Source organism: Excalfactoria chinensis, chromosome 25 (assembly GCF_039878825.1).
Source record: "Excalfactoria chinensis isolate bCotChi1 chromosome 25, bCotChi1.hap2, whole genome shotgun sequence".
Lineage (NCBI taxonomy): Eukaryota > Metazoa > Chordata > Aves > Galliformes > Phasianidae > Excalfactoria > Excalfactoria chinensis.
The window spans coordinates 60,487-86,879 of NC_092849.1; the positions used below are offsets into that span (position 1 = coordinate 60,487).

The 26,393-nt window shown below is 53.9% G+C and overlaps 1 protein-coding gene and 1 pseudogene across 2 annotated transcripts; one reads left to right on the forward strand and one right to left on the reverse strand.

Annotated features, from left to right (window-relative positions):
- The first annotated feature begins 5,349 nt into the window (after positions 1–5,349).
- On the forward strand, positions 5,350–10,979 carry LOC140262545 (annexin A4-like; annotated as a pseudogene).
- A 183-nt stretch (positions 10,980–11,162) lies between these two features.
- LOC140262653 (ciliary microtubule associated protein 1A-like) lies at positions 11,163–14,233 on the reverse strand. Of its 2 annotated transcripts, XM_072357117.1 has the most exons (6): positions 14,067–14,233; positions 13,624–13,824; positions 13,144–13,245; positions 12,681–12,802; positions 12,373–12,513; positions 11,163–11,815 (listed from the first exon to the last, which is right to left on the reverse strand). In XM_072357117.1, exons 1-6 carry the CDS (start codon positions 14,182–14,184, stop codon positions 11,732–11,734), a joined length of 768 nt encoding a protein of 255 aa, XP_072213218.1. In that variant the 5' UTR covers positions 14,185–14,233; the 3' UTR covers positions 11,163–11,731. The 2 variants fall into 2 exon arrangements, with proteins under 2 accessions (XP_072213218.1, XP_072213217.1); XM_072357116.1 differs by having other exon boundaries at positions 11,163–12,513.
- Between the last annotated feature and the right edge of the window lie 12,160 nt (positions 14,234–26,393).

Consider the following 26,393-nt stretch of genomic DNA (forward strand, 5'->3'; position numbering starts at 1 on the left):
AATGTGCAGCTTCTGTTGTTCCAAAGTAGTCAGGAGATGCTGGTTCTCCAGGTGTTCGCTAAGGAAAGATACTGGGTTGACAATATTAGTTACAATTATTTCTACAACATTCTGCTCTATTAGGATGGGCCTGGTATTTCAGGGATCTTTGGGGTGAGAGCCAATGTACCCCTTTTGCCTCCAATACAGTAAACACTGGATGAGATATTAAAACTGGGATCCTTTGGCCCAATGTAGATTTACAGGCTGCTTGAATATTGAGCACCAGTGCAGCCACTGCCCTCAGGCATCCCGGCCATCCCTTACTCGCTTCCTGGGCAATTTGCAGCTCAGGGGTTTGGCAGATGGCTTCTTTCCTGGCATTCCTTAAGGTTCAAAGTCCAGCTGTAATCTCCCAAATATGTCACTTGCTGTTGAGTTAGTTGTGCTTTCTGTAAACGAAGAAACTCAGCAGACTCACAGACCATTACACAGTTCTCTTTTGTTGCTGTGGCATACACGTGCTGCAGTAAAGTTCCACCCTGGGATGGAGGGTCCCAGGTCCCAGGCTCACGAGTTGACCAGTTCACAAAAATCATTAAGCTGTTCTCACAGCCCTGGGTAACACTGTTCTGCTTAACAGAGTCTCTTCTCCCCACATTGGCCAAACCAGGCAGAAGAGACATGCTTCAAATCCAGAAGGTAAACTCCACCTATTCATTCCTTAACTGGGTTAATAAGGTGCATGGATTTGCCACCACTGAGTGTATCCATTCAACAATTCTATTATTTGTCCTCAAGTCTTGTACCAAACTATTACACTTGCTATAAGAAATTTTTGCAAAATTGGAGTCCAAGCTCCAAAAGGTTATCTATTATTTCTTCTATCCTTCTACAGTTACATATCCTTATAGGGCACCGCTTTACCCTGACTGGGCAATCTCTTGCTTTTAACTTCTATTTAGGGCTTCATGTTTGGCCCTGATGCCCACACCCCTAAGTGCATCATATTTGATATTACTGTGACTCCGGGGGGTACAACATTGTTTTTCCCCATTTGTGTTAAAGCCAGACTTACATCTTTTATTCAGTCAATATTGTTGGACCCTTAGCTTCAGTTTTATTAAATTTCTTGCCAGAGTAACCTGGCAGGTACAAGAATTGCTGTATTCCTACTTTTATTTAATTAATCCAAAATGTAAACCCTTTTCTTGTTGGGCAGTAGCTTCTACTACTGCTACAAAACTATCTATGTGTAGTAAGAAGCACCCATATCCACCAGAAAATAAACCTCTTTATCCTGCTTCCCTAGATGCAATTTCCCTTTGCAGTTTGCACACTGCTTTCCTTCCAGGGGCGGAGCCCTCCCTGGGCTCTTCAAGCCCCCACTCCCTTCACCTCTCCCTGAGGGGATCTCTGGGTCCTATGGCCCTATTCTAGCACCACAACAGTAACAGCTGTTCTTGTTCCCAGTTCCCTCACTATCTGTTAGTCAATCAGTTTTGTTTTGTTTTCATATCGTTCACCTCTTTTCAGTCCTGATATCCCTGTTACACCTTGCCAGTCCTTGCCTCCTTCAGCCTGTGTCTGTCCCAAACTTTCTGACTTTCCAAACTCTCATCGTTACATAAACTACTAACATCCTATTTCAGTTTCATCTCCTTCTCTCCAGAGGTGTCCAGCCCTAACACTGGAATTTCAGGTTTCCCAGACCTCTGCACATGAAAGCTGTTCTCACCTCCAGTGCCCTGTCCCCTCCACCTCCCCCTTTGTGGATTACAGCAGCAGTCTCTGGCTGGCTCTCTCTCTCTTTCTCTCCAAGAGTTCTTGCGGGGGGGTGGAACAGTGCAGGGGGTTGCTCTCATACAGGCACAGATAAACTCACTTTCTCTTTAACTCTTTTTCCTTTGCACACTATTCCACTATTTGTACCCTCAGTTACATTTCCACATACCCTCAGTTATACTTCTGTATCATTAACAATTACAATTCTTATACCATCAAAGCAGTTTGTTCCATTCCCTTCAGAGCCCACAGAACAAACAATAGTTTTTCAGTTTCCACAAACACCCTTAGTACCATATAACGTTCCTTTAGAAATCCATAGTGTTCAGTTCCTTGGGCTGTTCCACCCTTATTTTTATGGCCTTATTTCATGTTTTTCTTGATTCCCAATTTCATCTTTATCCCCTAGTTTTAATTCAGTACTCTCAAAAATTGGTACTGTCATCCAGGTTCTCTCTACCCCTGTTGTCTTTAAGGCCTCATTTGTTAATTTGAGTCCTGATACCTTATGGGCCACCAATGAATGAGCTGCCCCATATCAACTAAAACCACAACTTCTTCACCCTCAGGTCCCACTTTTATATTTACATGGTGCTCCTGGTGGGACCAAAATTTTGAAAGCCCCAGGTATTGATCTCATTGTTCTGCTACTCTTACTTTTATTTAACTCAATTATTTATTTTGTCTTAATTAAAGATTTCATTTCCTTCTTAAGATTTCTAATTTCTCCACTAGTGAGTGGGAGTTTACATAGCATATTTGTCCTTGTCCCAGTGGGACCTCCCATACGGGGTACACTGAGGTGTTGGTACAGCTAGCATCCCTTTCACATTGTTTTAATTCTCTCCTGAGCCCAGCATGCCCCCCTTGTCTGTGAAATGACCCTATGTGCTTTACCATTTTCTCTTACTGGGGCAGTGCCTGTCTCCCCTTTGTGCTACATTGGGGTTACATGGGGGGGGATTCTCTAGATTCTCTAGAGGGTCCCATTGATGAGGGTTTGTTTTGTTTGTTTGTTTGTTTTTCCTAATTCCTCTCCCTCCTGGTCCCGGCCTTTTTCTTTTTACTAATTACGGGCTGATTTCTTGTATCCAACAGGCAGCATATTCTGATTCCTCCCCTTTGAAAAGGGGTTTTGTTCTTATATATATACACATATAAATTCAAGATCTGACAAACCCAAACTTCATCAGATCCGTATTTTGGCCAAATATTGATTTTCCCTGTAGTGGCTCTCTAGGCCATATCTGTACACAATATTTAAACAACTTTTCCCTGTCCTTTTTCCTGATTTGGGGATCATTTTTTTTCTTAGGTATCTCTTTCCCTTGTGTTCCCCCCCATTACTCTGTTTTCTATTGATTCGTACACACACAACGAGGGGGAACCGATGGTTCAAAACAAATCTCGAAAAGCCAACACGTTAAAGCGGAGGTAACACAACCCTATTGTATCTCTAATCTGAACCTTTATCACCCTTAAACTGCGGTATTCTCTACAACAAAAGCAACAGGGTCGCGGTAATAATTGTGGTTCGCCTTTGAGGGCCTTTTCCACCGCCCGACTTCGTGTGCGCTTCGCTAACAATTGCCACAACGCTACCAACAATTAATAAGACAAACACACAGCAACATATAGAACATGAAAGAGACTTTCGCTTCGTCCGTCCCCGGCCGTTTCCCTCGCGGGAGGACGGAACCGCGGGTCGGGACTCCGCACTCGCCCCGCAGCTGTGCTGCGTCTCACTCACACTCACACAGACTGCACAAGACCGGTCCTTACACAGTTCAAGGTACAAAACTTCAACACTTAGTTCAAATGTACAGTAACAAGCGCTAATAAGAGATGTTAATAATGGCCAAATACACAACAATTCCTGCTAATACAGCTAGGAAAACCCAAGTTAGCGTTGACAGAGTATCCACTATACTTTGTCACCAACCAACCAACCCCTTAAGGGGGAGCAAAATAGCTCTCGTCGTGCACGTACAGTAATCCCGGTGGGACTCGAACCCACAGCTGAAACTGCCTTAGTGGGACCCAAACCCACAACTAGAACAGCTCAGACCGCTTCAGTGGGACTCGAACCCACGATCTACACGGCCTCTGATCGTGATTACACAACCAACCACCCGGGCCCTTTACCAAAGGGGAGAGCATGACAGCTCACAACTCCTGCGTAGGACGTCTCCTCACGACTTACGGATTCCCCTGTACCCATTTAACATCCCTTATCCGCCGATAGACGGTCCTTGTCTGCTCCCGCAGTGATCGGATGAGGGAAGGGAGTCCTTCCGAGAAATCTCGGGGCGCGCCAAAGGTGTCCCCTCTCTCAGCCGGTCCTGCAGCCGAACAGAGAGGCTCCCATCTGGGTCGCCAAAATGACTTGTGGAATCAAACTCTATAATCCAGAGACTGGTTATAAAGCAGGTATGTTTATTCCAGCCTTGCGCAGCGCCGGGTGCAAGGGGGATAGCTCCTCCAAACTTACACACCGACTGGTAAAATCGTGACACAGATATAGGTACATTTAATGCATAGTCAATGATTTCTTGAACTTCAAATACATAGTCAATGATTTCTCGGAATTCTGATACATATTCAATAGCTCTTTAGCATACAGACCCCCTTTTGTCTTTAGCATGCAAACCCCCTCTTGTCTTATCGGGGGAATGCAACTCCTCTTCTGGTATTTACAGTATCTATTCTCCTCCTTGCCTGATGTTGTCCGTGAGGTCTCACTCCTTATCTGCATCCTCCCTGCTCTCCTAGGCCCCTTGTTTCTTTTACTTGTTACCTTTAAGTTTCCTTTACTTATTTCTATAAACTACCTTTAAGTATCCCCCTTTTAGCCCCCCTTCCTTTGGAATTCAAGCAGAGCACCTGTTTTCCTGCTTCACTGTTCACAGCGCGTGCCTCCGGTCCCGCTGCCGGGCACCACCGGGTGCGGTCTGGCTCCGTCCTCTCTGCACCTCCCTGCGGGCGCCCGCCTGATTCTCTGCCAGGCTTTCACACGTCTCGATCCGTGGGATCGGTCCCTCTCTTTCGGGGCTGCCCGGCTCAGCCAGGAGCTGCTCCTCGAGACCGGGCGCGTTCCGCTGCTCGCGGTCAGCCGCCGCTTCTCACCGCCCAGCAGCGCCCCACCGCCACGCTGACTCCGGAGGACGGCTCAGTTCTGCCCCTGCGCTGGCTTCGCCTGACCGCCCGGCGTCCCCCGAGGCACGGCACAGGCGGCGGCGGGGACGCGGGGCGGCGGAGCAGCGCTCGACCCGCGCGGAGCTCCGCAACTCGCGCCGTCATAGCGGACCGGCGTCGTCATAGCGGACCGGCGCCCGCAAGCGCTATTGGCGGAGAAGCCGCGCTCGGCCCCGCCTCCTCTGCGCTCCCATTGGTCGGTCCGCCGAATGGGGCGAGCGCTCCCTGCTGGGGGCTTTTCCTTTCGCCCGTGAGGTCGTCGCGCCGCGCCATGCGCCTGCTGTGCAGCTGCTGTTGTTGAACCTCATGCTATTGGTGGGCATCAGTCGTCGACCAGCCTGTCCAGATCCCTCCGCAGGGTCTTTGCGTCCTTAGGCAGATCGTAGGAGGATGCGAGAGCTGAGGGGCGATGGGGGGGAGGAGCATCCTGCCGTGGCACCGGGAGCCTGGGGACAACGTGCTTTGGGTGCCGGCACGAAACTCCTCCATCCGTCAGCACAGGAGCAGCAGTTCTTGCTGCAGCGGCAGGAACTCAGCGCAGCCCTGCAGAGAGTGGCCCAGAGGCACAAGAAGAAGATGACATGCATCGAGTGTGAGCGCCCAGCAGCGTCTGCAGCCTGCGAGGTGAGCGGGGCTGGGAAGAGGAAGCTGTAGGAGTCCTGGGGAGGGACGCACAATGGCAGCGTTAGTGGCAGGATGAGCTGCTTCCTCTTCCCCTCCTGACACCGTGCGTTGGTTTCCTTGGAGAAGCGCCCCACAAGCCAGACCCCGCTGTCACATCTGTGGGGTTCCACAGTGCACACAGACATGGGGACGCCGTGTGCTGGGCTCATGGCAGCAGCACTCGGGCACTGTGGGCAGGACGAGGGTGGCGGTCTGCTTCTCTTTGTAACCTCCGCCAGGCTATCACTCTCGGGATAGAAAAAGCATTTCTTTACCACTGATGCTTTGCTAGAAAACTCCTGCTCTCTCTGGTTTTTGTTGCAGTTGGCAGCTGCTGCTGGAACAGAGCCCTAAGAATGACCAAAACCTCAAGCAGTGGTGAGTGCGCTTGTTTGCTCTACCACGCTTTGCCCGGCATTTGCTCCAATCAGATAAACACAGGGAGTGTGGATGGGGCAGGAGGAGCACCGCCTGTCTTTTTATGAGGAGTTAATTTTAACTTCTCTCTGTTTCCTTCTTCGAGAAGATATTGCCCCACACGTCTGTGCTTCTCCTGCTTGAGAGTGAATGGAAAATGCAACTGAATGTCAGTACCCAGAGGAAGTATTTTTCCAGATAAGCTCTCTGGGCGTACTGCTCCCTCCTGGTTCAACCCACAAGGTTCCACCCGTGCAGTGGTTATTCCTGTGCCTGTTTCCCAAAGCCCAGGCTCCATGAAGGTCAGCGCTGTGTTGGTGTTGACCTTGACTGGAACAGAGTTGGGCCGTAGGAGGCAGTGTGATCCCACAGAGATGGCACTGAGCAAGAGGCAGGAGAAAGCTGTTTGTGAATGGCCAGTTTGAGCCAAACACAGCATGTCGTGGTGTGTTGCAGAAGCACAGAATGGTTGGTGTTGGAAAGGACCTCTGGGCCCATCTGGTCCAGTCCCTGCTGCAACAGGGCCAGCAGAATTGGTGCCCGGGGCCACATCCTGGGCTTGGAGATCTCCTAGAGGAAACTCTGCAGCCTCTGTGGGTCTCTGTCCCAGTGCTGCGGCACTTACACAGTGCAGGAGTGCTCCTGATGTTTGGTGGCAAGCTCTGGTCCTGGCACTGGGCTCCACTGGATGCAGCCTGGCTACATTCTCTCTGTTCCTCCCTGCATGGATTGATGGCCATGGGTGGGATCCTCCTGAGCTCCCCTTCTCCAGACTGAGCAGCCACTTCTCTGAGGCTCTGGTCATAGAAGACGTCTTCCAGTCCCTTCACCATCTTGGTAGCCCTCCATTTCCAGTGTGTCCAGCTGTCTCTTGTACTGGGAGCCCAGACCTGGACACTGTTCTCCAGGTGCAGCCTCACCAGTGCCGAGTAGAGCAAAAGTAATGGTGCTGAGTAATGGTCCTTACCTGCTACAAGAGAAGTAGCTAGGGCTATGATGGGAGCACACTGCTTTATGACTGACACGGAGAACTGCTAGGAAGAAGGCCTGGTGGGACTGGACACAGATGCAAGGTGGTCCAGCTTTTGTTTTACTGCAGACTCTGTGGGCAGCAGCATGGAGATATGTTCTCCATATAGTTGTGCCCCTGTGGCTTCTTTCTGATGTGCCTGGGAAGTCCCCCTAGAATAGGCTGCTGCGTGAGACAGAAGTCTTATAGAACATCACTTGTGTGGGTGGAGTTTTACTATCTCTGTGTTCACATCTTTTATGTGCTTTGTTTTGTTTTAATTCAACTCTGTGTGCACGGGTGCAAGTCTGCCTTTGCTAAATCCTTTTCTTGTGGCCTTAGGCAACAATGAAGGGGATCTCGAGTTTCAGCGCTGAGCAAGAAGCACAGCACTCAGGAAGGCCATGAAGGGCTTTGGTAAGTTGATCTCCCTCCGCAGGTCAAGTTTATTTGTTGTTTTTTTTCCCAGCACTGGGAATGGCAGCTCGGATGGTTTGTTCGAGGGAAGCGCAGCTGCTTGTATTGCTCTGCTGCACAACTGCCCTAAAAATAGTTGGGAAGAGGAAACACAGCTGCCTTTCTTATGTCCTGAAATACGGCTCCTCTGGTGGAGTGGGTCCTGTTAGCTTTGTGTGCATGGATGTGGTCCTGGGGCTGTTGAGAACTGGCTGTGGAGGGGACTGGGGGCGGCACAAGACCAGAGGGCAGTTCTGATTCTTGTGCAAGCAGCCTGACTGGCTTCCATTTGTTTCCTGCAGGCACAAATGAAGAAATCATCATTGACATCTTGACCAAACTAAATGTTTCCCAGCGTCAGCAAGTTCTGATCACCTAAAAGGTCTACAGAGATGTGTGAAGGTGGTTGTGTCACTTGGGTGAAAAGTGACAAAGGACCCAATCTCCATAAGAGAAAGGTCGGTGAAGAATTTCCTTGACCAAGGTTGTTTTGGTTTTGTTCAGTTCAGAGCAGTTGTTGATGCAAGGAGGGTTAGAGCCTAAAGAGAAGAGGTGAACAGCTCGGTTCTGTCTGTCCTGGAAGGCCGTACCTTCTGCCACCTCCTTCCTCCTCTCTTGGCTTTCTAGGATTTGATTGGTGACTTGATGTGGTTGCTGAGTGGGAATTTTGAGAGGGTGATGGTTGGGATGATGACTCCCACCGCCACGTCTGATGTGCTTGAACTGAGGAGGGCTGTGAAGGTTTGGAAATCTTTCTTTTGTATTGTTGAAGTTCAGGCCAAGGACTTACTGCTTTACTATGAATGTCTTCTTAATTTATTATTAACGCTTAAAGAAACTTGATTGCATGTCTGGAGCAGCTGTTGGTATCTTAAATCTTGCCTTGGCAATTCCTGGGAGCAGGAACAGATGAAGGCTGCCTGATGGAAATTCTGGCTTCTCGCACCAGTGAAGAGATTGGTCTCATTAATGAGAACTCCAGGCTTTATAAGTAGTGCGAAAGGCCGGGCCTTGTCCTGCTGCCTGACAGTCAGTTTGTGTGTGTGCAGGCAGGTGTGAGGAGGAAGGAATCTGGGGAGCTTGTAGGTGTGACATGTTGGCCAACCTCGCTGTGGCTGTTTGTTCAGAGTGGAGCCAGACTAGAATTTCACCGGCAACTGAATTGATGTAAATGAAATGGGGAGGAGCGTTCTGTCTGTCAGCAGGACGTATGGCTCTCTTGCCAGTTTCTTACTGTCTGTGCTTCTTAATTGGAGGCTGTAGCACTAATGATGATGAATGGACTGCTGCAGTGATGCTGAGAGCCCTGGGCACAGTTCAGTATTTAGCTAAGTTACAGCTGGCAAACGTTGTGGGAGGCACCCAGGTGGTGGCTCTGCTTCTAACAGATGCCGTGTGCGTGTGTTCTTGCGAGAGTATGGCTGCTCCCTTGAGGATGACATCGTATCCAACGCATCTTCCATTTTTCCAAGTGTCCTTGTGTCACTTGCAACGGTTAGCGAAGCGAAAGGGAGAGGGGAGAAGGGATTGAATCTTCTTGTGGGCGCAGCTGTGTGCTCATTGGTGAGGAGCTCCAGGCTGGCTTTTTCTCACCCTGCGTGTCTCATGGCCTGCTCCTCAAACCCATCTTCTGCAGGGAGGGGATTCTGACTCTGGGTGTGCATGAATGCCATGGGCTCTTTTCTAAATGTCCCAGTAAAGTGGGCTGCTGCTTCTTTCAGAAGGAAGCCCAAAGCACATTTGAGATGTGTCACTGTGTTTGTAAGCTAGTATTCCCTTTGAAGGACTCCATTAGCCATCTCCTGCAGCTGTTTCTGAGTGGGGAATTCTCAAGGGTTGCTTCCAGTAGATGCTGTGGTGAGCTGTGTCTTCTGTCCTTATACCTTTGCAGGGTAACAGAGATGAGGGAATGTATGTGGATGATGCTCTTGCTCAGCAGGATGCTCAGGTGTGTAGGAACGTGATTCCTTGCAAGAGCAATCTATTCTTGTGCATGTGATGTGTGGTGAAGAGAAGCCAACCCGTGAAATGGGAATAAATGGGTTCTGGTCTCATTTGCAAGTCTCTTAACGAGAAGCCTGTAGGTAGACTGGTTACTTGGCAGGGGCAATGACATTTCAGCTGTGAGTTGCCATGCCTGGTTGGTGCTTGTTGGAAAATATCCATGATCTGGACAAGTATGTTCCAGCAGTTCTCTAGCACCAATGAATTAAAGATCCCGTGTATACCCAGTCTTCTCCATGAGCCTTACTTTGTCATCCATAATAAGTGCCTGTACGAAGCGAGGGAGAGGAAATGGGGAACAGATGAGGTGCAATTTATGTCTGTCCTCTATACATGGAACAGGCATCACCTACTGAGAGGTAGGACCCCTCCACAGCGTCCTGCGTTTTTCTTCCCTTCCTTGTTTGTGTGTGATGCTTGTGTAGGAGCTTCATAGGTGTTAAGTGCAAGCTCTTCTGGGTCAACAGGTGTCTTAGCGAGAGCCCCATTGCATCCATTCCCTTTGGTCTGTTTTATTCCCTTCTGAGACTGGAAGGGATTTCAGAAACCTAAGTACAATTTGCTGCTGCTCTAGCATGGAAAGCAGAGATCGGGGAGTGTGACCACCATTGGGGCAGGGGGGAGAGGAGCTGAGAAATTCATCTGCCAGGTCTTGAAAATGGGAACAGTTGTTGTAGGCCAGTTAGTAAGCATGTTAGCAATGGAAACGAATTATTCTAGTGGGAAGGTCCTGATTTAGCTGGCAGTGCTGCAGGAATGATAGGATGTTCATGCAGCACGTGAGGAGCTTGTTCTTGCAAAGTGGTCCTTTGGATCTCTCTGACTCACTACCATGGACTCTTCCTCCTAGTTTTCGATGTGTACAGAGGCATTGCTAACAAGGACGTAACAGACAGTATTAAATCTGGGAGGTCAGGAGACCTGGAAGATGCTTTGCTGGTTGTGGGTGAGCGCTCTGCTTTTAAACCTTGCATGCAGAGTAATGAAATGATGAGAGGTGCTGTGTGTCCCCTTGAGTGGCTGTTACAGGTTTCAGGGGGTAGACGTGGTTTGTCTTTGTTTATGTGCACAAAGCCGGGCTGGGTGGGACTTGGAGCTCCCTGGTGTAGAGGGAGGTGTCCCTGCCTACTGCAGGTGGTTGGAACTGTGTGATCTTCGAGGTCTCTTTATACCCAAACCATTCTCTGCTCCCAGCTTCACACCTACTGCCTGCCCTTCTCTGTTCCCTGCTCGTGCCCTCCAGGCTTTTCCTCCCCTTGCTGAGCAAGGCCATGCCCGGTAGCTACCCTGGATCCTCCTCCGCTCTTTGCCTTCCTCCACACGGATGCTTGCTTCTGGCCAGCACTTCAGCCACTGCCAAGCTTATGCACCTCATCTCTTGGGGAGACAGCAAGGTGGCCTGGAGCGGCCCACAGCTCCTCCCGGACATGGCTTCTCAGCTGTGCTTCAACCCCAGAACCCAAAGGAGTTCCTCTTACATTCTGGCCCAGATTCTTTTCCTCCCATGCAGCTCCTGTGGCAAGCAGGGGCACAGCTCTTCCCACATTCCTCCATTCCTGCAAGTTTGCTTTTTTCCATTCTTTCCCTTGCTTTGCTTTCCTTTGCTGTGCTATGGTTAGCTTTCCTACTTGCTTTCTCTATCTTTGTTGCCATCCGTTGCTTTTTATCCTCTTTTTGCCTCCGTCTTTCATGATTTTCCCTTCAGCCTTTGTTCCAGGAATGTCTTTACGGCCAAGCCAGGTGTTGTCACGGGTACAGGAAATGCTGCCGGCCATCCTGTAAGCTGGCAGGTGATCACCAGCAGGTGTTTAAGTCGCCCAGCCCCAGGCATCTCACTGACATCTACCTGATGGCGCTGGAAGGGCTGCACTGCCCACGGCCACTGATTCCTTACTTCAGCACGTGGCAGACCTCAGTAATGCAAATGACTGATAAAGCAAGCGTCAGCAGTTTGCAGTGCGCTGATGTTAGAAAGGCTTCAGGGAGCGGCAGCGCATTCCTGTGTGCAGCAGTGAGGAAAACAGAGTAACAAGAAGGTATACATAAAGGTACTAAATTAATTTATTAATGACTTACTCCTAACACTGACATTAACAGTATAATGGGCAAAAGCCCAACTGGATGAAGGGAAATGGAATCAGAAGGAAACCGGCAGTTGGCTGCTCTTTCTTCTCCTCCCCTCCCGTTCCAGGAAAGCAACCACGGCCTTCCAGACTTTGTGTCTTATTCCACGATGAGAGGGGTTGTGTAGAGGGAATGCCGGATCCCAAAAGTGGAGGCAGGCGCCTGGGGCTTGATCAGCGTCACCTGGAAGGGCAGAAAGGAAAGGCAGATCAGCAAGGGCCCTTCTTTGCTGCCCTTGCTCCCTGCTGTCCTGCACCCCTCCCAATCCCAGACAGTCCCTGGTGCCTCACTGGGAAGGGCTGAGCGCCAGTGCAGAGCCGGTGCAGCTCCCTGCTAGAGCAGAGCTGGCTCAGGGAGGTGTGCTGGCCTTACATGTGCTCTTATGGGCCCCTCCTGTCTCAAAGAGGACTGGCTGTGCACCTGGGACCTCACAGCTAACTCTCCTATGCTGGGGGTGTGCTGCTTGGAGCCCCTCTGAGCTGCATCCCCCCCGAAGAGCTTGTGAAGGACCAGCACGGCCCATTGAAGGTAATAGGAGCAGAGGGAGGAAAAGCTGCGTGCTGCGCTGTTCCTCACTTCCTCTACTTGGAGGTGGCACGAGGGCAAGGAGCAGGCCTGCTGTCCTGCACTTGGTTCCTGCAGCCAGAAGCTGTTTGGCTGGATGAAGCCTCAGGGAAAGGGGGAGAGGCATGAAGGCTGTGCTTGTGAAGCAGAGGGGAAGAGCTGAGCAGCCGCCTTACCTGGCCTACGCTGTAGTCTGCTGGCCCGGGCTTCACTGCTTTGCCCTCTCCCTGTTTTGGTCGGGCTGGCATCGTGTATGCGGGCGCCCTGGTCTTGTACACATCCACAGCCACTTTGGGGAGCGCCGCAGGACCTGGAGTCTGCAAGAGAGGCATGGCCACACGGGGCTGGGGTCACATTCAAGGCTCTCTCTTTCCCTGGAAGGCTGCATTAAGCAAAGTTGCAGCAGGGTTGGAAGCCCCTGTGGCTCAGGAAGAGCAGCCCAGGTTCGGACGCTAACATGGAAAAGAGGAGCAGCGGAGCTCACCTTGGCAAGGTCCTCATCAAAGCGACCGTGCTGGCTCCTTCCCCTCATGGAGTAGCAGGGGCTGGCCGATGTGTAGGCTGTGTTGGGCCCCATCAGCCTGGGCAGTGTGTAAGTGCCAGGACCTGCAGGAGGAGCAGCAGAGAGTGTGTGCGTGAGGGGATGGAGGAGATGGAAGCAGCAGCGAGGGGCAGCCTGCCCAGCCGGCTGGTGGGAAGTGGAGGGACATCTTGCCCCTCTGCCAGTTCCTGCCTCTCCTCTGACACAGGGCCAGTGCCAGCAGCTTCGAGCATGAGCAGCTGGAGACGCTGCTGGCCGAGAGGTGGTGGTCATGTAAGAAAGCTTGTGGCCCGGCACCACATCTTGCCGCACAGGCCATGCAGTAGGCCCTCTGCTGGTGCTGAGCAGCAGCCCGTCCCTGGAGGATGCTCAGGCTGAAGGGTCTGCCTTTGCCAGGGTCACGTACCTGGAGGGCGGTCTGTCTGGAGGGGCTCCCGCCGGAAGGCCATGGACTGCACCGGTGGGCACTTGAAGACGTGCCTGTTGGCAGCTTCGGTGCGGTAGTCACCTGGGACAGAGGAGGAAGAAAGCTGTGAAGGGCTGGTCTCCTTCTGCAGCCAGAAAGGGTCCTCTGAAGAGCTGCAGAATTGCTGGGGGACACAGGCAGCATGCAGGGACACTTCACATAGTGTGCCTCGCCACTATGTCCTGCCTTGCTGTCCCCCCTGTCAGCCCCCTGCTCCTTGTACTTTTCAGACATAGTGCCTTGTGCCCTGGGCCCATGGTGCTGGGCAGCTGTCCTTCTCCGAGGGCATTTATCGCTGCTCAGAGCAGCTCATGCTCTCTCAAAAAAGACCTACAGTTCCATCAGGGCGTGAGCTGACCCCAGGCAAATGTGCTGCGTGCTAGTGTTGTCTGGGAGAAGTGCTGCAGCAGTGCTACTCACTCGGTCCGGGGGTGACGGTGGTCTTTGTCATGGGTCGTCCCCGGAGGTGGGTGCCTGGAACCACGTACTTGCCATTCCTAGTGATGGCCGGCTCCACAAAGTAGCAGGGACCTGGCCCACAGCTCTCTGCCGCAGGCCGTTTGGTCCCTCTAAAGGTGTACGCGGGGGCACGGTTTTTGGTGGGGCTGTGGCCCACGTAACCTAGGAGGAAAAGCAGAAGAGAGCACACTCCTGTGCAGCTGCATGTTTTGAGCTCCTTTGGACCCAGACCAGAAGCAGGCCCCTTTGTCCTCGGGTCACAAGGAGCAGCGCCAGCAGCATTGGCCTTCCTCGGCCAGGCCTGGCTTGCAGCTGCGCCAGAGAGCCAGGAGGCTCTGACAGAACAGGGCAAGGCTGGGGAGCTGCTCTGCCCCTCTGACCAGCCCTGGGGACGGTCGCTGTACCTGTTGTCCCCGGGATGGAGTACTGGGGCCCGGGGCTGGGGAACTGGGCCGAGATGAGGCCACGTGGGCGATGGGGTCTCCAGGTCCCCACCCAGGCTCCGTCCATGCTGGTAGGCATGTGCCTCCAAACCTAAAGGCAAGAGCACAGCAGTTACTGACGGGGGTTCCTGAGCAGGAAGGGCCGGCAGCAATTTCTCCTGCTCACTGCCAGTCCTGTGCTACACGCCCCTCACACACACTGCAGCCAAGCCCGCATCCTGCAGCTGGGCTCTGCAGCCTGAAGTGTGCAGGAGCTCTCCCTCACCTCTCTGAGCCTTGGAGGACGAGCGCGATGAGGCTGAGCTGCTCTGCTGCTGGGGCTGCTCTCAGGCACAGGGCACGGCGAGCGGCTGCGGGCAGCACAGCAAACAAATGAGGTGCCTGGAGCCAGTGGCCGGCTGTCCTTGGGGAGGGCCCGGCGTCGTCATGGCAGCGCATTGTGACAGCACACAGGCTCCGGGTGATGCCATCCGTGCTGTGACATCTCCTGGCTGGCCTGGAGCCGCGCCCTCCATGCCTTCTCGGCCTCGCACCCCAACCAGTAAGAAGTCGTAGCTCACACTGCTGACACCTGCAGATGGACCGAGCTCTTAGTTAGATCACACAGCAGAGCTCAGCTTGGTCCTGCTGGCTGTTCAGATTGGTAGTTTTTCTCTCGTTTTGTTTTTAATTGTTGGATTAACACGTGTGAATGGGAACTGCTGTGCAGTCAGGATTGGTCAGTTATGGAAATGTCACATGCCCAGAAGTGTTATGAAAACGTTTGTCCAGGCAGTGAGAGGTCCTGGTGGGACAGAAGGTGCAGCAGAGATGAGAATTACCTTTAGTGAGGCTGGAAAGGAGGAAAAGAGGAAAGAATGCAGCAAAAAGGGGGATAGATTTATCTCCAAACAATTCAGTAATCTATGCATAACCTGTCACGTGTGATGTCTGCATATTCCCCTAGAACATGCAACAATTTTCTGCTGCTTGTTGTTTGGAGCTCTCCTATGGCTTGATCAAGTTAGTCTTGATGCCAGCCACGGGTGCACCTTTAGCCATTCTCAGCAGAATGGTAACAGAGGTTGCTCAAAGGGAGAGAGGAAAGGAGGAGCTAAACTGAAGCCAACACTTAGTTGCAAAGAGCTCTGCCTGCATTCCATGTCAGCACCCAGACATGAGCCGTACAGCCCTTGCTCTCAGCACACACACCTCTTCTCTTACCAGCTGCCTGCATCCCTGCGCAGCACTGCTCAAAGCTCTCCTCCAGCTCTCCCTTCACAAAGCAATACGCAGTCTCTCCCCAGCCATGAGCTCTGGGCTGTTTGATGCCTGTGCCATCAGCGGGACCTGCAGAACAAACCTTGGCTTCAGAGCTTGGAGGAGACAAGCGCTCTGTCTAGGAACATTCACCATCTGAAGCACTTGAAAGCAGCGGCTTCTTGAAAGCCCTGGATCTGTGTGACACACCAGGAGATGCTCAACTCAAGCCGCAGCCCTCTCCACAATGGAAGGGCTCTTCACAACCGGATGGAGGGGGAGCAAAGACGCACAGAGGTCTGACAGCTCTGAACCAAAGCAGGGCAGCTGCTGCTGCTGCAGGCAGTGCTTCCCGTGCCTGCCCAGCATGCAGCCAGCAGACAACGTTGGCGGCCGCCTGCTGCTCAGATAGAAGCACAAGTGCTGCTGGAGAAGCAGCGCAAAGCACAGCCTGAATCGCTGCTACCTTGCGCTGAGGAAAGGCTGAGATGTGTAAAAAGTTGGTGAAAGTTTGTTCATTGTGTTGGGTATGTTGTTGTTGTTGTTGTTGGGGAGGGGGCTGCGCGGAACGGAGTCAAGCGGGCTTCCGGGTTTTGTAAGCGCCCCTGCGGCTCCTGCACTCGCCGCCCCTGTTTCTGCGGCTTCTGTCTACCCGCCACGTGGCAACGAGTGGCGGGAAAGCATAGCGGCGGGGAACAGAGTGGCGGGAAGAATGGGACCAATCAACAAGAAGAGAAGAACCACTCGGAGCAATACTGCCCGGCAACAAGGGAGCGCAGGCGTGGAAGGCCAACACGGCAGCCAATCAGAATACAAGAGAGACTATAAAAGCTGGGGCCAGCAGGGGGAGGGTGCACCACACGTGCGGAGCTGTGACTCCCGTGGTCGCCCAGCGCTGTTTTTGTTTGCGGTCGCTTACTCAAATCAATAAATTATTCATGATTTGAAAACGGATTTGGTCCAATTCATGACAAGATGCACCACGGCCTCACCTGCTGCCTTCTTGGAAGGGGAGGTTCAGCAGCAGCTCCACTTGTCTGCAAGTCCTCCAGAAACTTCCTTCTTTCTTCCTGAGTAGGAGACTGGATGCTGAAACCTTCTCCAATGTCATTATTAAACAGTACCTGGACCTGAAGCCCCAGGAGAAAACACAGTTCAGATCCAAGACCACAAAACAGTCATATTCTAGTCCAATACAATTCCAATTCTGATTTAAATTTCGGGACTAGCATTTCACCCACCCTGCTGTGGAAGGGGGAAGGGAGGGGGAAAGGGAAAGGGGAAGCGAGGGAGAGCCTTCTAGCCCCACATGCCCCTATAACCCACTCTGTAGCCTCATACACCCTATAGCCCCATACATCCCCTATAGCCCTGTATCCCACTAGAATCCTCCTACTGCCCACCCACAGCCCCCTAGAGACACATCCCCCATAATCCTCCTATAACCCACCCAGAGCACCCTACCGGCCCCTTTTAGAACCTTATAGCTCCCCCTAGAATTGCTCCAGCTGGGGAAGAGCTTCGAGGTCCTGCAGTCCAACTGCAGCCCAACCATCGAATCAATGCGGTCTCTCCAGCTCCTTTCTCCCCTCCAGCAGATCAGCACTCCGTCCCAGCTCGGTGCTGTCTGTGAACTTACTGAGGGTGCACTCGATGTCCTGGCCCAGATCCCTGATCATGGTGTTCAATAGGAGCGGCCCCAGTGCCGAGCCCTGGGGGACACCACTGGTGATCTGCCGCCAGCTGGAAAAGGCTGCTCTGGGTGTCCAGGCTTGGCTGAGTCTGAAGTTCTTTGTCTGAAGACAAACCTGCCAGGACCCAAACGAGGCAGAGGAGCCACGATGCCATGTGAGGGATCTTGATGCCTGTCTGTCCATCTGCACAGCAGGCCCAGCTGCCCCTGCTTCCCCCCTCCATGAGAGCCGCCCCTGCTGCCACTCCCAGAGTCTGAGGGGTTGTGACACGGCACAAATGTCTGCAGGCAGAGGGATACAGCAAAGGGAACACAAATCATTTAATAACCCATCATAGAAAACAATGAGCAACGGAAACAACAATATTCCTAAAATTGCCATCCCACAGTTGAGAGCCCAGACAGCGTCCCATCCCACGGCAATGATGACTTTGGAGGATGGCTCTGTTCTGGAGGGGAGGGATGGAGCCGCTGCTGGTGCCCCTGGAACGCTGCCGCTGCTGCCCGGTGCTGCGGGGCCGGCAAAGAGCACAGGGTTACGGGTAGCCGTACTTGTCAGCTATGGCCATGTCTATCTCCCGCTGCACCAGGAACTGCACGGGGCCAATCTTCATCTGCTGGGCCGCCCGCTGCCGCTCCTCCTGGGCCAGCCTCTTCATGCGCTCCCTCTCGGGCCGCTGCTCGGCTGTGATGGGCAGCGACTCCTCCAGCGCTGTGGGTGCCGCACTGCCTCCCACCCGGGGCCCCACGCAGGGCACAAAGTCCACGGGGTGCTGTGGCCGAGGCTGCTGCTGGTGCAGCTGTGGCAGCGGGTCCCTCTGCAGCGCTGAGCTCCTCCGTGGTGACGGGCGCAGGCAGCTCGGTGCCGTCTTCTTGGCAGCGTCCTCCTCTCGCACCGTGCTGCCTGGAGGTGCCGGCGCTGCCTTGTCTGGGCCTCTGTCTTGGGGCTGGAGGGCAGCAGGGCTGGCGCTGGCTGTGGGTTGGGGCTGCACAGAGGGTGGCTGGCGCACCGGCCCCACCGCAGTCACTCTCTGCCCCAGCGGGTGCACGGCCTGGATGGATTCACACAGGTGCACGCGCAGCTCGCTGGCAGTGCCCTCTTGCCCGCTGCTGCTGGCTCCTGTGCTGGCCCCAGACAGCTCCACTTGATGTGGGCGTTTGCAGCATTTTCTTTCTGTTCTTTCCTTGCGTGGCGGCAGCTTCCTTTTCTTGGCTGGAGCGCTGCTGGTGGGCTGCTCCTGCTGGGAACTCTCCCCTTTCTGGGCCGTGTCAGCAGGTGCAGGTCGCTTGGCCCGCTCGGTGCTGCCCCTCTTCTTCTTATCTGCCACCCGGCAGATAACAGAGCCCCGTCATGGTGGCGAGGGAGCCTGACCCACCTGGGGCTGCCTTGGCTGCACCTCCTCGATGGGCTGTGTGGGTTGGGCTGAGGGAGCTGTGCTGACAGCCAGGGTGGTCGGCAGCGGACTGAGCCGGGCACTGGCTGGTGGCACAGCAGGGCGCAGCTGTGACAACCCACACTGCAGTTCAGGCAGGTACCCAGGGGATGGTGGAAGCCCCCAGAAGGGGTCGCTGGGGGTCCCGCTGGCAGCCTGTGCCTCCGTGCTGAGCTCTGTGCTGTCCCAGGGCTTGTCAGGGAGCTCAGCGATGAAGCGTCCTGGGGCAGGGCTGCTGGGCTTTGCGTGGGGGACCTCAGCAGCTCTTGCCACATCTGAAAATGCAAGAACATCCCAGAAAGGTGCTGATAGCCTTCCCACACCCACTCTGTGCAAACGCACACCTGTGGGCTCTGCAGCCCCCAAACTCACCACTGATCCAAGAGAGCAAACCCTGAATGTCCGTGATGTCCTCTGGCACATCCGAGCCGGTCGCCTCTGCTGGGAAAAGCAAGAGAATCCCAAAGGCTCAATGCCAGCTCTCCCGTACCATGTTCATCCCGTACCAAGGGATCTCTGGTGAATGTTGGCTTCCCATTGATGATCATGACAGTGTCGGTAAATGTAAAGCCCAGGGATTAAGACCCCAAGGACACTCAATGACAACCGTCCCAGCAAAGGACAGAAAGCCTAACTAGGAAGACAGTGCACCAAAGCCAGATGCCTGCTGTGTGTCTGTACCTCTCTTGGGTGCTGTGCCACACTCTGTGCTCCTCCCCTGGCCTTTTGCAAGGCTGAACTCTGCTGGAAGGATGCTTGCATCAGCTTCTGACAGAAAGGAGACAAGAAAGACATGAAGAGCATCTCCTTGGAGGAGGATCTGAGCACAGCCAACCACAAGCTTCTGGTCAAGAGCAGTTTCTTCCATTTGCCTTTCCACTGCTACAGTGTTGTGCCACTTATGCAGCGTCCTTTCCTCTCTCCTCCATCACACACACTGCCCTTCATGCAGCCCTATTTAGAGGCAGGTACCCACACCGCAGCTCACAAGAGCTTCTTACCCACGGAGGCTTTCCGTTTCTCCCCTTGCCCCGCTCCCTGCCATGGATGCGCAGGCCCCGTCCCTACAACATCAGATCACGTGTCATGGTTTTGTGTTGTTGCTGTCAATATTCCACATCATAACATCATGTGCAGTATGGATCACTAAAAGGTTCATACTCCAGTTCCGTGGAATAACAACGTCCCGAGTACTCAGCTCTCAGAAGAGAACTACGTATCCCAGAGGACTTTGCAGCCAGAGAGAAGTCACGGGAGGAGGACATCTATAATCTCGCTCCCTGGATGGAGCTCTCTCTCTCTCGGGCTCTCGGACAGTGGGAAGCGTTCCAGCCGTGTTGCCTAGAGTTCACAGTCGGCCTCTCGGTTTTCGGGGACTCTCTCTCTGTTTTGTTCGATTTATTGGCCTCAATCACATTGTATTATATTGTGTTATCTTGTATTCTGATATCATATTCAGTAAAATAGGTTTTTCCTCCTTAGACTGCTGCCGCTGTTCTTTCTTCCCATTCCCCATTTTCCCTTCCATTTCCCCACGGGGCGGCTGCCCCCTTTCACGGGCACAGGTAGATCTAGGTAACCCGTGACACAGCATCACCCCAGCGTCACCCTGATGTCACCCCCATGTCACCTCAACACAGGCCCAATATCACCCAAACGTCACCCCAACACATCCCCAGTATCACCCAACGTCACCCCCATGTCACCCCAACACAGGCCCAATATCACCCCAATATCACCCCAACGTCACCCCAACGTCACCCAACGTCATCCCAACATCACCCCGTTACCCCAACTTCACCCAACACAGCCCCAATACCATCCCAGTGTCACCCAAACGTCACCCCAGTGTCACCACAATACCACCCCATTGTCATTCCAAAGTCACCCCAGCATCACCCCAACATCACCCAGTGTCATTCCAATGTCACCCCAACAGCATCACCCCAACGTCACTCCAATGTCCTCCCAATGTCACCCCAGCATCACCCCAATGTCACCCCAGCATCACCCCAACACAACCCCAATATCACCCCAGTGTCACCACAATACCACACCAATGTCACCCCAACAGCATCACCCCCAACATCACCCCAGCATCACCCCAGTGGGGCACTGGGGAGCAGTGGAGGGCACTGGGGTGCTCAGAGGGGCACTGGGGGCAGTGGAGAATACGGGGGGCTCTGAGCATCACTGGGGGACTCTGAGGGGCAGTGGAGGATATTGGGGGGCTCTCCATATCTTATCATAGGATCATGAGATGGCCTGCGTTGAGAAGGACCGTAATGATCATCTCGTTTCAGCTGGTGCAGCTGGAGGCCATTCCTTCTCGTCCTATCACTGTTAGGCAAGAGAAGAGACTGACCCCCAGCTCACCACGGCCTCCCTTTGGGGGTTATAGGGAGCAATAAGGTCTCCCCTGAGCCTTTTTTGTAGTGAGGGGCCCAACAATGAACACAGCACTGGAGCTGCAGCTGTGGATCTCATCCGGCCCCATGGACTCGTGGTGGTCCAGGTGGAACAGCAGGACTCTGTTTCCTCCTGAATCGTGGGGGTTTGCTCTGCTCCCCATCCGAGACAGCCAGGTCAGAGAGCAGGGAACCTGTCAAGAGCCTTTTTGTCACCCTTGTTCTCTTCACATCCCTTGCCCACTGCAGCCTTTCGCTTCCCTGAAGCTGCTCTCCACAAGAACTGCTGGAAGGGTCCGAAAGCCACAACCTCCAGCCCTGGGGTCAGGATTTTTTGTGACAGGGATGCACCGTTTGCATTTTGTCCCATCTCCTGAGTCTCCCCGGCTCAGCAAAGGGTCACAACCACCAAATTGAGGGGAATAATAGGTATGTATTTATTGAGGGCTTTCTTAACAACCAATTGGAGGTAACATTGGGTAATGGGCTAATTACAATGAGATGCCGTTAGCATAGGCCACGGCTGCTTTGATGAGTCAAAGAATGAAAGAAGACCAAGAGAAAAGACAGAAAGCAGGGAAGGAGGGACAGAGAGGCAGCAAAGCGAGGCGGTTCAGCGCCCGTAGATCCAGCCACGTCCTGCTGTCGGGTGCGGATCTTCCGTCTGATGGGCCGTCGGAGGTTTGTTCTTCAGCTGACAGCGACTCCCGATGACAGTCCAGACTGATTTCCAACAAGTCCAACGTGGTGGCACTCAGCCGCCTGCCAGCACTGCCCCACTGCTGTGCCTGGGGGCAGGAGCACAGGACAGGCCCCTTCCGTGGGGACAGAGCCCTGTCCCCTGCCCCAGCACGCAGACCCGAGCTGGGAGGGGTTATTGAGCTGGGCGGTCAGATGGGCAGCAGCCCATCACAGACCACACGCAGGGTCCTGCTTGCAAAGTACGCCACGGAAGCGTACATTGGCTGGGGCAGCACCCGCGGCAGGAGCCGATAGAGCAGCTCCTGGTCATAGTGCCGGGCGTAAAATAGGGCAAAGCCCAGCACGGCCACGAGCAGCAGCTGGAGGCAGACCAAGATGAGGCAGATGGTCCTGTGGGGCAAAAGAGGGGTCCTGGCCATCAGCCCACTGATGGGAGCCCGGCTGCTGTCGGGTGGGCACCGGGCAACGAGGGGATACTCACTGCATCCAGAAGGAGAGCCCACGTCTCCTGGCCCGCTCCTTCTTCTCCTGTAGGTGAAGATGGGGCAGGGATGGTGGTCAGGGCCTGCTGCGCAGCAGGGCTTCATGCAGGACTCGGGAGCCCAGCAGCACAACAGTCCCCAGGGAGACCACTGTTGGATGGGGTGAGGGTGCCGTGTGTTCTGCCCCTTACCAGCTGTGCCTCCACCAGCTCCGGCAGCACAGCCCCAGGCACGCGCTCTACCTCCAGCTCCATCTGATGCTGCCGCCTGTGGGCAACAAGGCTTGGTTGGAGGCTGCCGGCCTCTGTCACCGCGGGGGCTCCCCAGCAGCGTGTGCCCACCCCAGGGCTGGGACGGGGCCGCTCTGCCACACCATGCAGGAAGCAGAGCCCCATCCCCAGCAGCGCTGCAGTCCCATTGCTGCCCCAGGTGTGTCAGAGACCCCCGTGTGCAGGCGTGGGCTGCAGGGTCCCATGGGTGGCTCCCATGCACTCACCAGGCACCCTCCAGCTCCAGCTCCTCCCGCTCCTCTCGCAGGCGCTGTTTCTCCCGCCGCAGCACCTGGCAGACAAAAGGCTGAGCTCCATGTCCACAACACGGGGGTGGGCAGCCCCGCTCCCCTCGCCCCTCCACACTACCTCCATCTCCTCGCTCCCAGCCTTCAGCTGCTCCTCCAGCTGGCCAATGAGCTGCTTCTCCTGCAAGACAACGGCTGTCATGAGGGCTGGCCGACTCGGGTCCCACGGATGGACCCGAGGGATGGGGACCGAGGTCCTCCTGCACAGCCAGAGGCGTGAGGATGCCGAGCTGTGAGGACGAGCCCTCACTGCCCCCTACCTGCTCCAGCTCCTCCTTACGGGCAGCCGTTCTTTCAGCCCGTATTTGCTGGGCGTCCTGTGGGAAAGAGAAGAGCAGCGGCCGTCAGGGCACCGGCGCTCCCACGGGGCTCCGTCCCCTCCTGCCTCCTCCATCGGGGCAAGCAGGGCCTGCAGGGCTGGAGCTGCAGACCCACACGAGGGCACTTCTCCCACCCCACCGCACCCCACACAGCAGCATCTGCTCACCTTCAGCAAAGACGCCCTGGCCGCGGCCGTGCGCTTCTCCATCAGCCGCTCGTGAGCCTGTGCGAGGGGAAAGGAGCGGCGTTGGCACCCGGCTCTCTGCTGCCATGCCGTGGGCAGGGTGCCCTCCAGCCGGCAGCTCGGCCCTTCTGTGCCCGTCCACCCAGAGCTCACCTGCTCCAGCTGCTGCAGCAGCTCCACGCGCTGCAGAGCTGTTAATGTTCCGCTGGCAAACTGGGCCCGCATTGCTGCACCACTGGCACAGCTGCTCGCAGGACCTGCACCGCCTGCAGAATGGGGCCGGCAGGTTCGGCGCTGACCCACTGCCCCTGCCCCACCCCGGGGGGGCTTCTGTGAGGTCAGCGCGACATTGTGACGTCACCAGCACAGGAGGGTCCTGGGAGGTCACAGGGACAGAACGTGGTTTGTGCTGGAAGAGTCCTTGAAGGTCATAAAGAACCAGAGAATGGTTTGTGTTTGGGATGGCATGCTCTCCTTGGGAGGCTCCTTGATGATCAAAGAAGCGTGGATCGGCTTGTGTTGGAAGGGTCCTGGATGGTCACAGGACCGTAGGATGGCATGGGTTGGGGTGTTCCTTAATGATGATAGAAGTAGTGAAGGGTTTGTGGGGGAGGATCCTTGAAGATCTCAGCACTGCAAGGAAGGTTTGTGTTGGAAGGGTTCTGGAAGATCTTAGGAAGTACAGAACGCGTTGGTTTGGAAGGGTCCTGGACGATCAAAGAAGCATGGAGTGGTTCTTGGGAAGAGCTGTGCCAGCTCAGGAACAGAACTGGGAGTGGGCTGTGGAGTTTGCTGTCAAGGGAAGATTAGAAGGTAGAATAGATGTGCTGCTGTTGAAGATAAGATGGCAGAACAGATGCTTCAGCTGGATGTAACATCAGCGGGAGCCGGTTTGGGCAGCCCCCCTTAAAGAGTTGGGCATTTGCAGCGAGAAGAGCTAGTAGCCTTCATCCCACCATCACCAGAGATGTTCATTAATGCTTGGAATTCCTGCCCACGTCCTTGGAATTAATGACCACGGATAGGCTATGCCTATAAATGAGTAGTCGCTGCTTCTCTGGGTGTGTGGGTTGGTGCAGCCATTCCCATGCACCCAGCGCCGCAATAAAGGGAACAGAACCCATTGGTGTGTCACATTCCTGTGTTGGTTTTCTTGGCTTCACCATGGCTTGTAGGACTGGTCCAAAGCCCCTTATTTTAAAGGAGATGCCACAATCCAAAGAGAGGAGCTACTGAGTTTCTAGCTTCTTTTACCTCAACTGGCTATCTGTGTAGGAAGAAACAAGAATTAACATGTGTTACACATAAACATACCTATATACGTATATATACACGGAATCACTGACTGCACTCCCCCAGCATCAGATTCCCTTGTGGTACACACTGGACGTCCCTGTGTTTCTCCAGCACCCACTGAGTGCACCCAGCTCCCTGGGCAGAAGCAGTTCCATGGAGAGCTCTGTCCTTTCAAGAGGCTGGAAGGACCCAAACTGCTTTTCCCATATTCTTTATTAGGGCACCAATGTCTTTCCACAGTTCAGCAGCCCAAATAGGTTTACCCCTCCGCTGCCGGTTCTTTTGCTCCCACTGCTGTAACCACCCCCATAAGGCATTTGCCACCATCCACGAGTCAGTATAAAATATTGCCAGCTCTCATACTCTTGGATAGGGGTTATCATGTCAAAAGCAGGAGACCCTTGGGTCCATGCACTGCTAAGAGACACTGCAAGCACTGCAGTGCCAAATAGACCTGAATACGGCAACATCAGTTTGCCATGGGAATGAAGTCAGCTTCAAGGACAAGTGGGGGTTGAAGCGCCTCTCTTTGGATGGCTGCACTCTGTGGGGTGCTGGAGACCACCCTTCAATTTGGCACATCCAAACTTCTCCCATTTGCACCCTACTCATCCTTCTTTGGCTCCCCCAAATCCCTTCTCTTTGCGGCTCCAAATGCCCTCTCTTTGGGTTCCCATATCCCATCCTTTTGGCACCAACAGATCTCCTTTCTTTGGCAGCCCTATTTTCACCTCTTTAGGTCCCCAACCCCCATTCTCCTCCCTCTGAGATCCCCCTTCCTCTCTATTTGGCAGCCCCAAGTCTCTGGGCACCCCTATTTCTCTCCCTTTGGTCCCCCCACACCCCTGCCCTATCCCTATTTCCAACCCCAACTGTCCAGGTGAGTGGTACGGGGACACTACAGTCCCAGGGGGCATTTGGGGCACCCTGGGTGTCTCCACAGCCCTGAGGACTGGCATCAGGGGCTGGGAATTGATGGCATGGAGGGGACTGTCCGTGGCCTGTTCCAGGGGGACCTGGGCACTGTCACCTCCAGCGCTTCCCTTGCGCTCTATGGGGCTGGGTGGCTTGAAACATACACAGTACCCCGTGCTACCCTCTAAACACCATATTAGGTCTCAAGAAACAAGTCCTGTGTGACATGGCACTCCAGAAAGAACCGAGTCAGAAAATGGGGCTCATTTCAACATTGTCCTTGTAAATACTTGGGCCAAAGATCATGGCAAGGAGTGGATTTATCACATCCCCTACCATGCACCAGCTTCTGGTGAAACTGAACGACAAAATAGGTTGTTAAAAACCATGTTGAAAGCAATGGGTGGTGGAACATTGAAGCACTGGGGAAGCATTGGGCAGAAGATTGGTCAATACTAGAGGATCTGTCAATCATGACGGTCCTAGCCAATCCAGCCCCCTTCATTCTTCAGAGGGAGATGAGGTCCCTGCAGGGCATGTAAAGAACATGCTGGGAAAAGCAGTTTGGGTCTTACCAACTTCTGGAAGGGCAAACCTCTCCATGGAACTGTTTTTGCCCAGGGAGCTGGGTGCACTTGTTGGGTGGAGAAAAATGGGGCTGTTCAATTGCACCAGAAGGGAATCTGATGTTGGGGGAGGGCAGTCAGGAATTCCATGCACACGTATAGGTTTGTGTGTGCGTGTGTTTAATGCTTGTGAATGACTGTTTCTTGTTTGTGTGTATTAAACACGCTGCAGTGATGTGGAACAAGGGCTGGAATGTCACTGATGATTGTTGGTTATCGGTACCCCACACCACAGCACCATGTCGTGCACTGGGAGCTAAAGAGTTCATCCTGCGGGCACTGGAGAAGACAGACTCCTGCATTCCCCAGCAGGCTGCTGGCTGTGCTGTTCTCATTCCTGCTTAGGGGCAATAATACATGTAAGGCCACAGTAGCTCATCTGACATCCCTTTTCCTTCCACTCTCCTCCCTG

Coding starts and splice junctions, on each gene's coding strand:
- LOC140262653 (XM_072357116.1), bottom strand. CDS start 14,184: ATGCCTACCAGCATGGACGGAGCCTGGGTGGGGACCTGGAGACCCCAT. Junction 13,246..13,623: donor CACCGTCACCCCCGGACCGA/GTGAGTAGCACT, acceptor CCTCTGTCCCAG/GTGACTACCGCACCGAAGCT. Junction 12,803..13,143: donor CCAGACAGACCGCCCTCCAG/GTACGTGACCCT, acceptor CTCCTCCTGCAG/GTCCTGGCACTTACACACTG.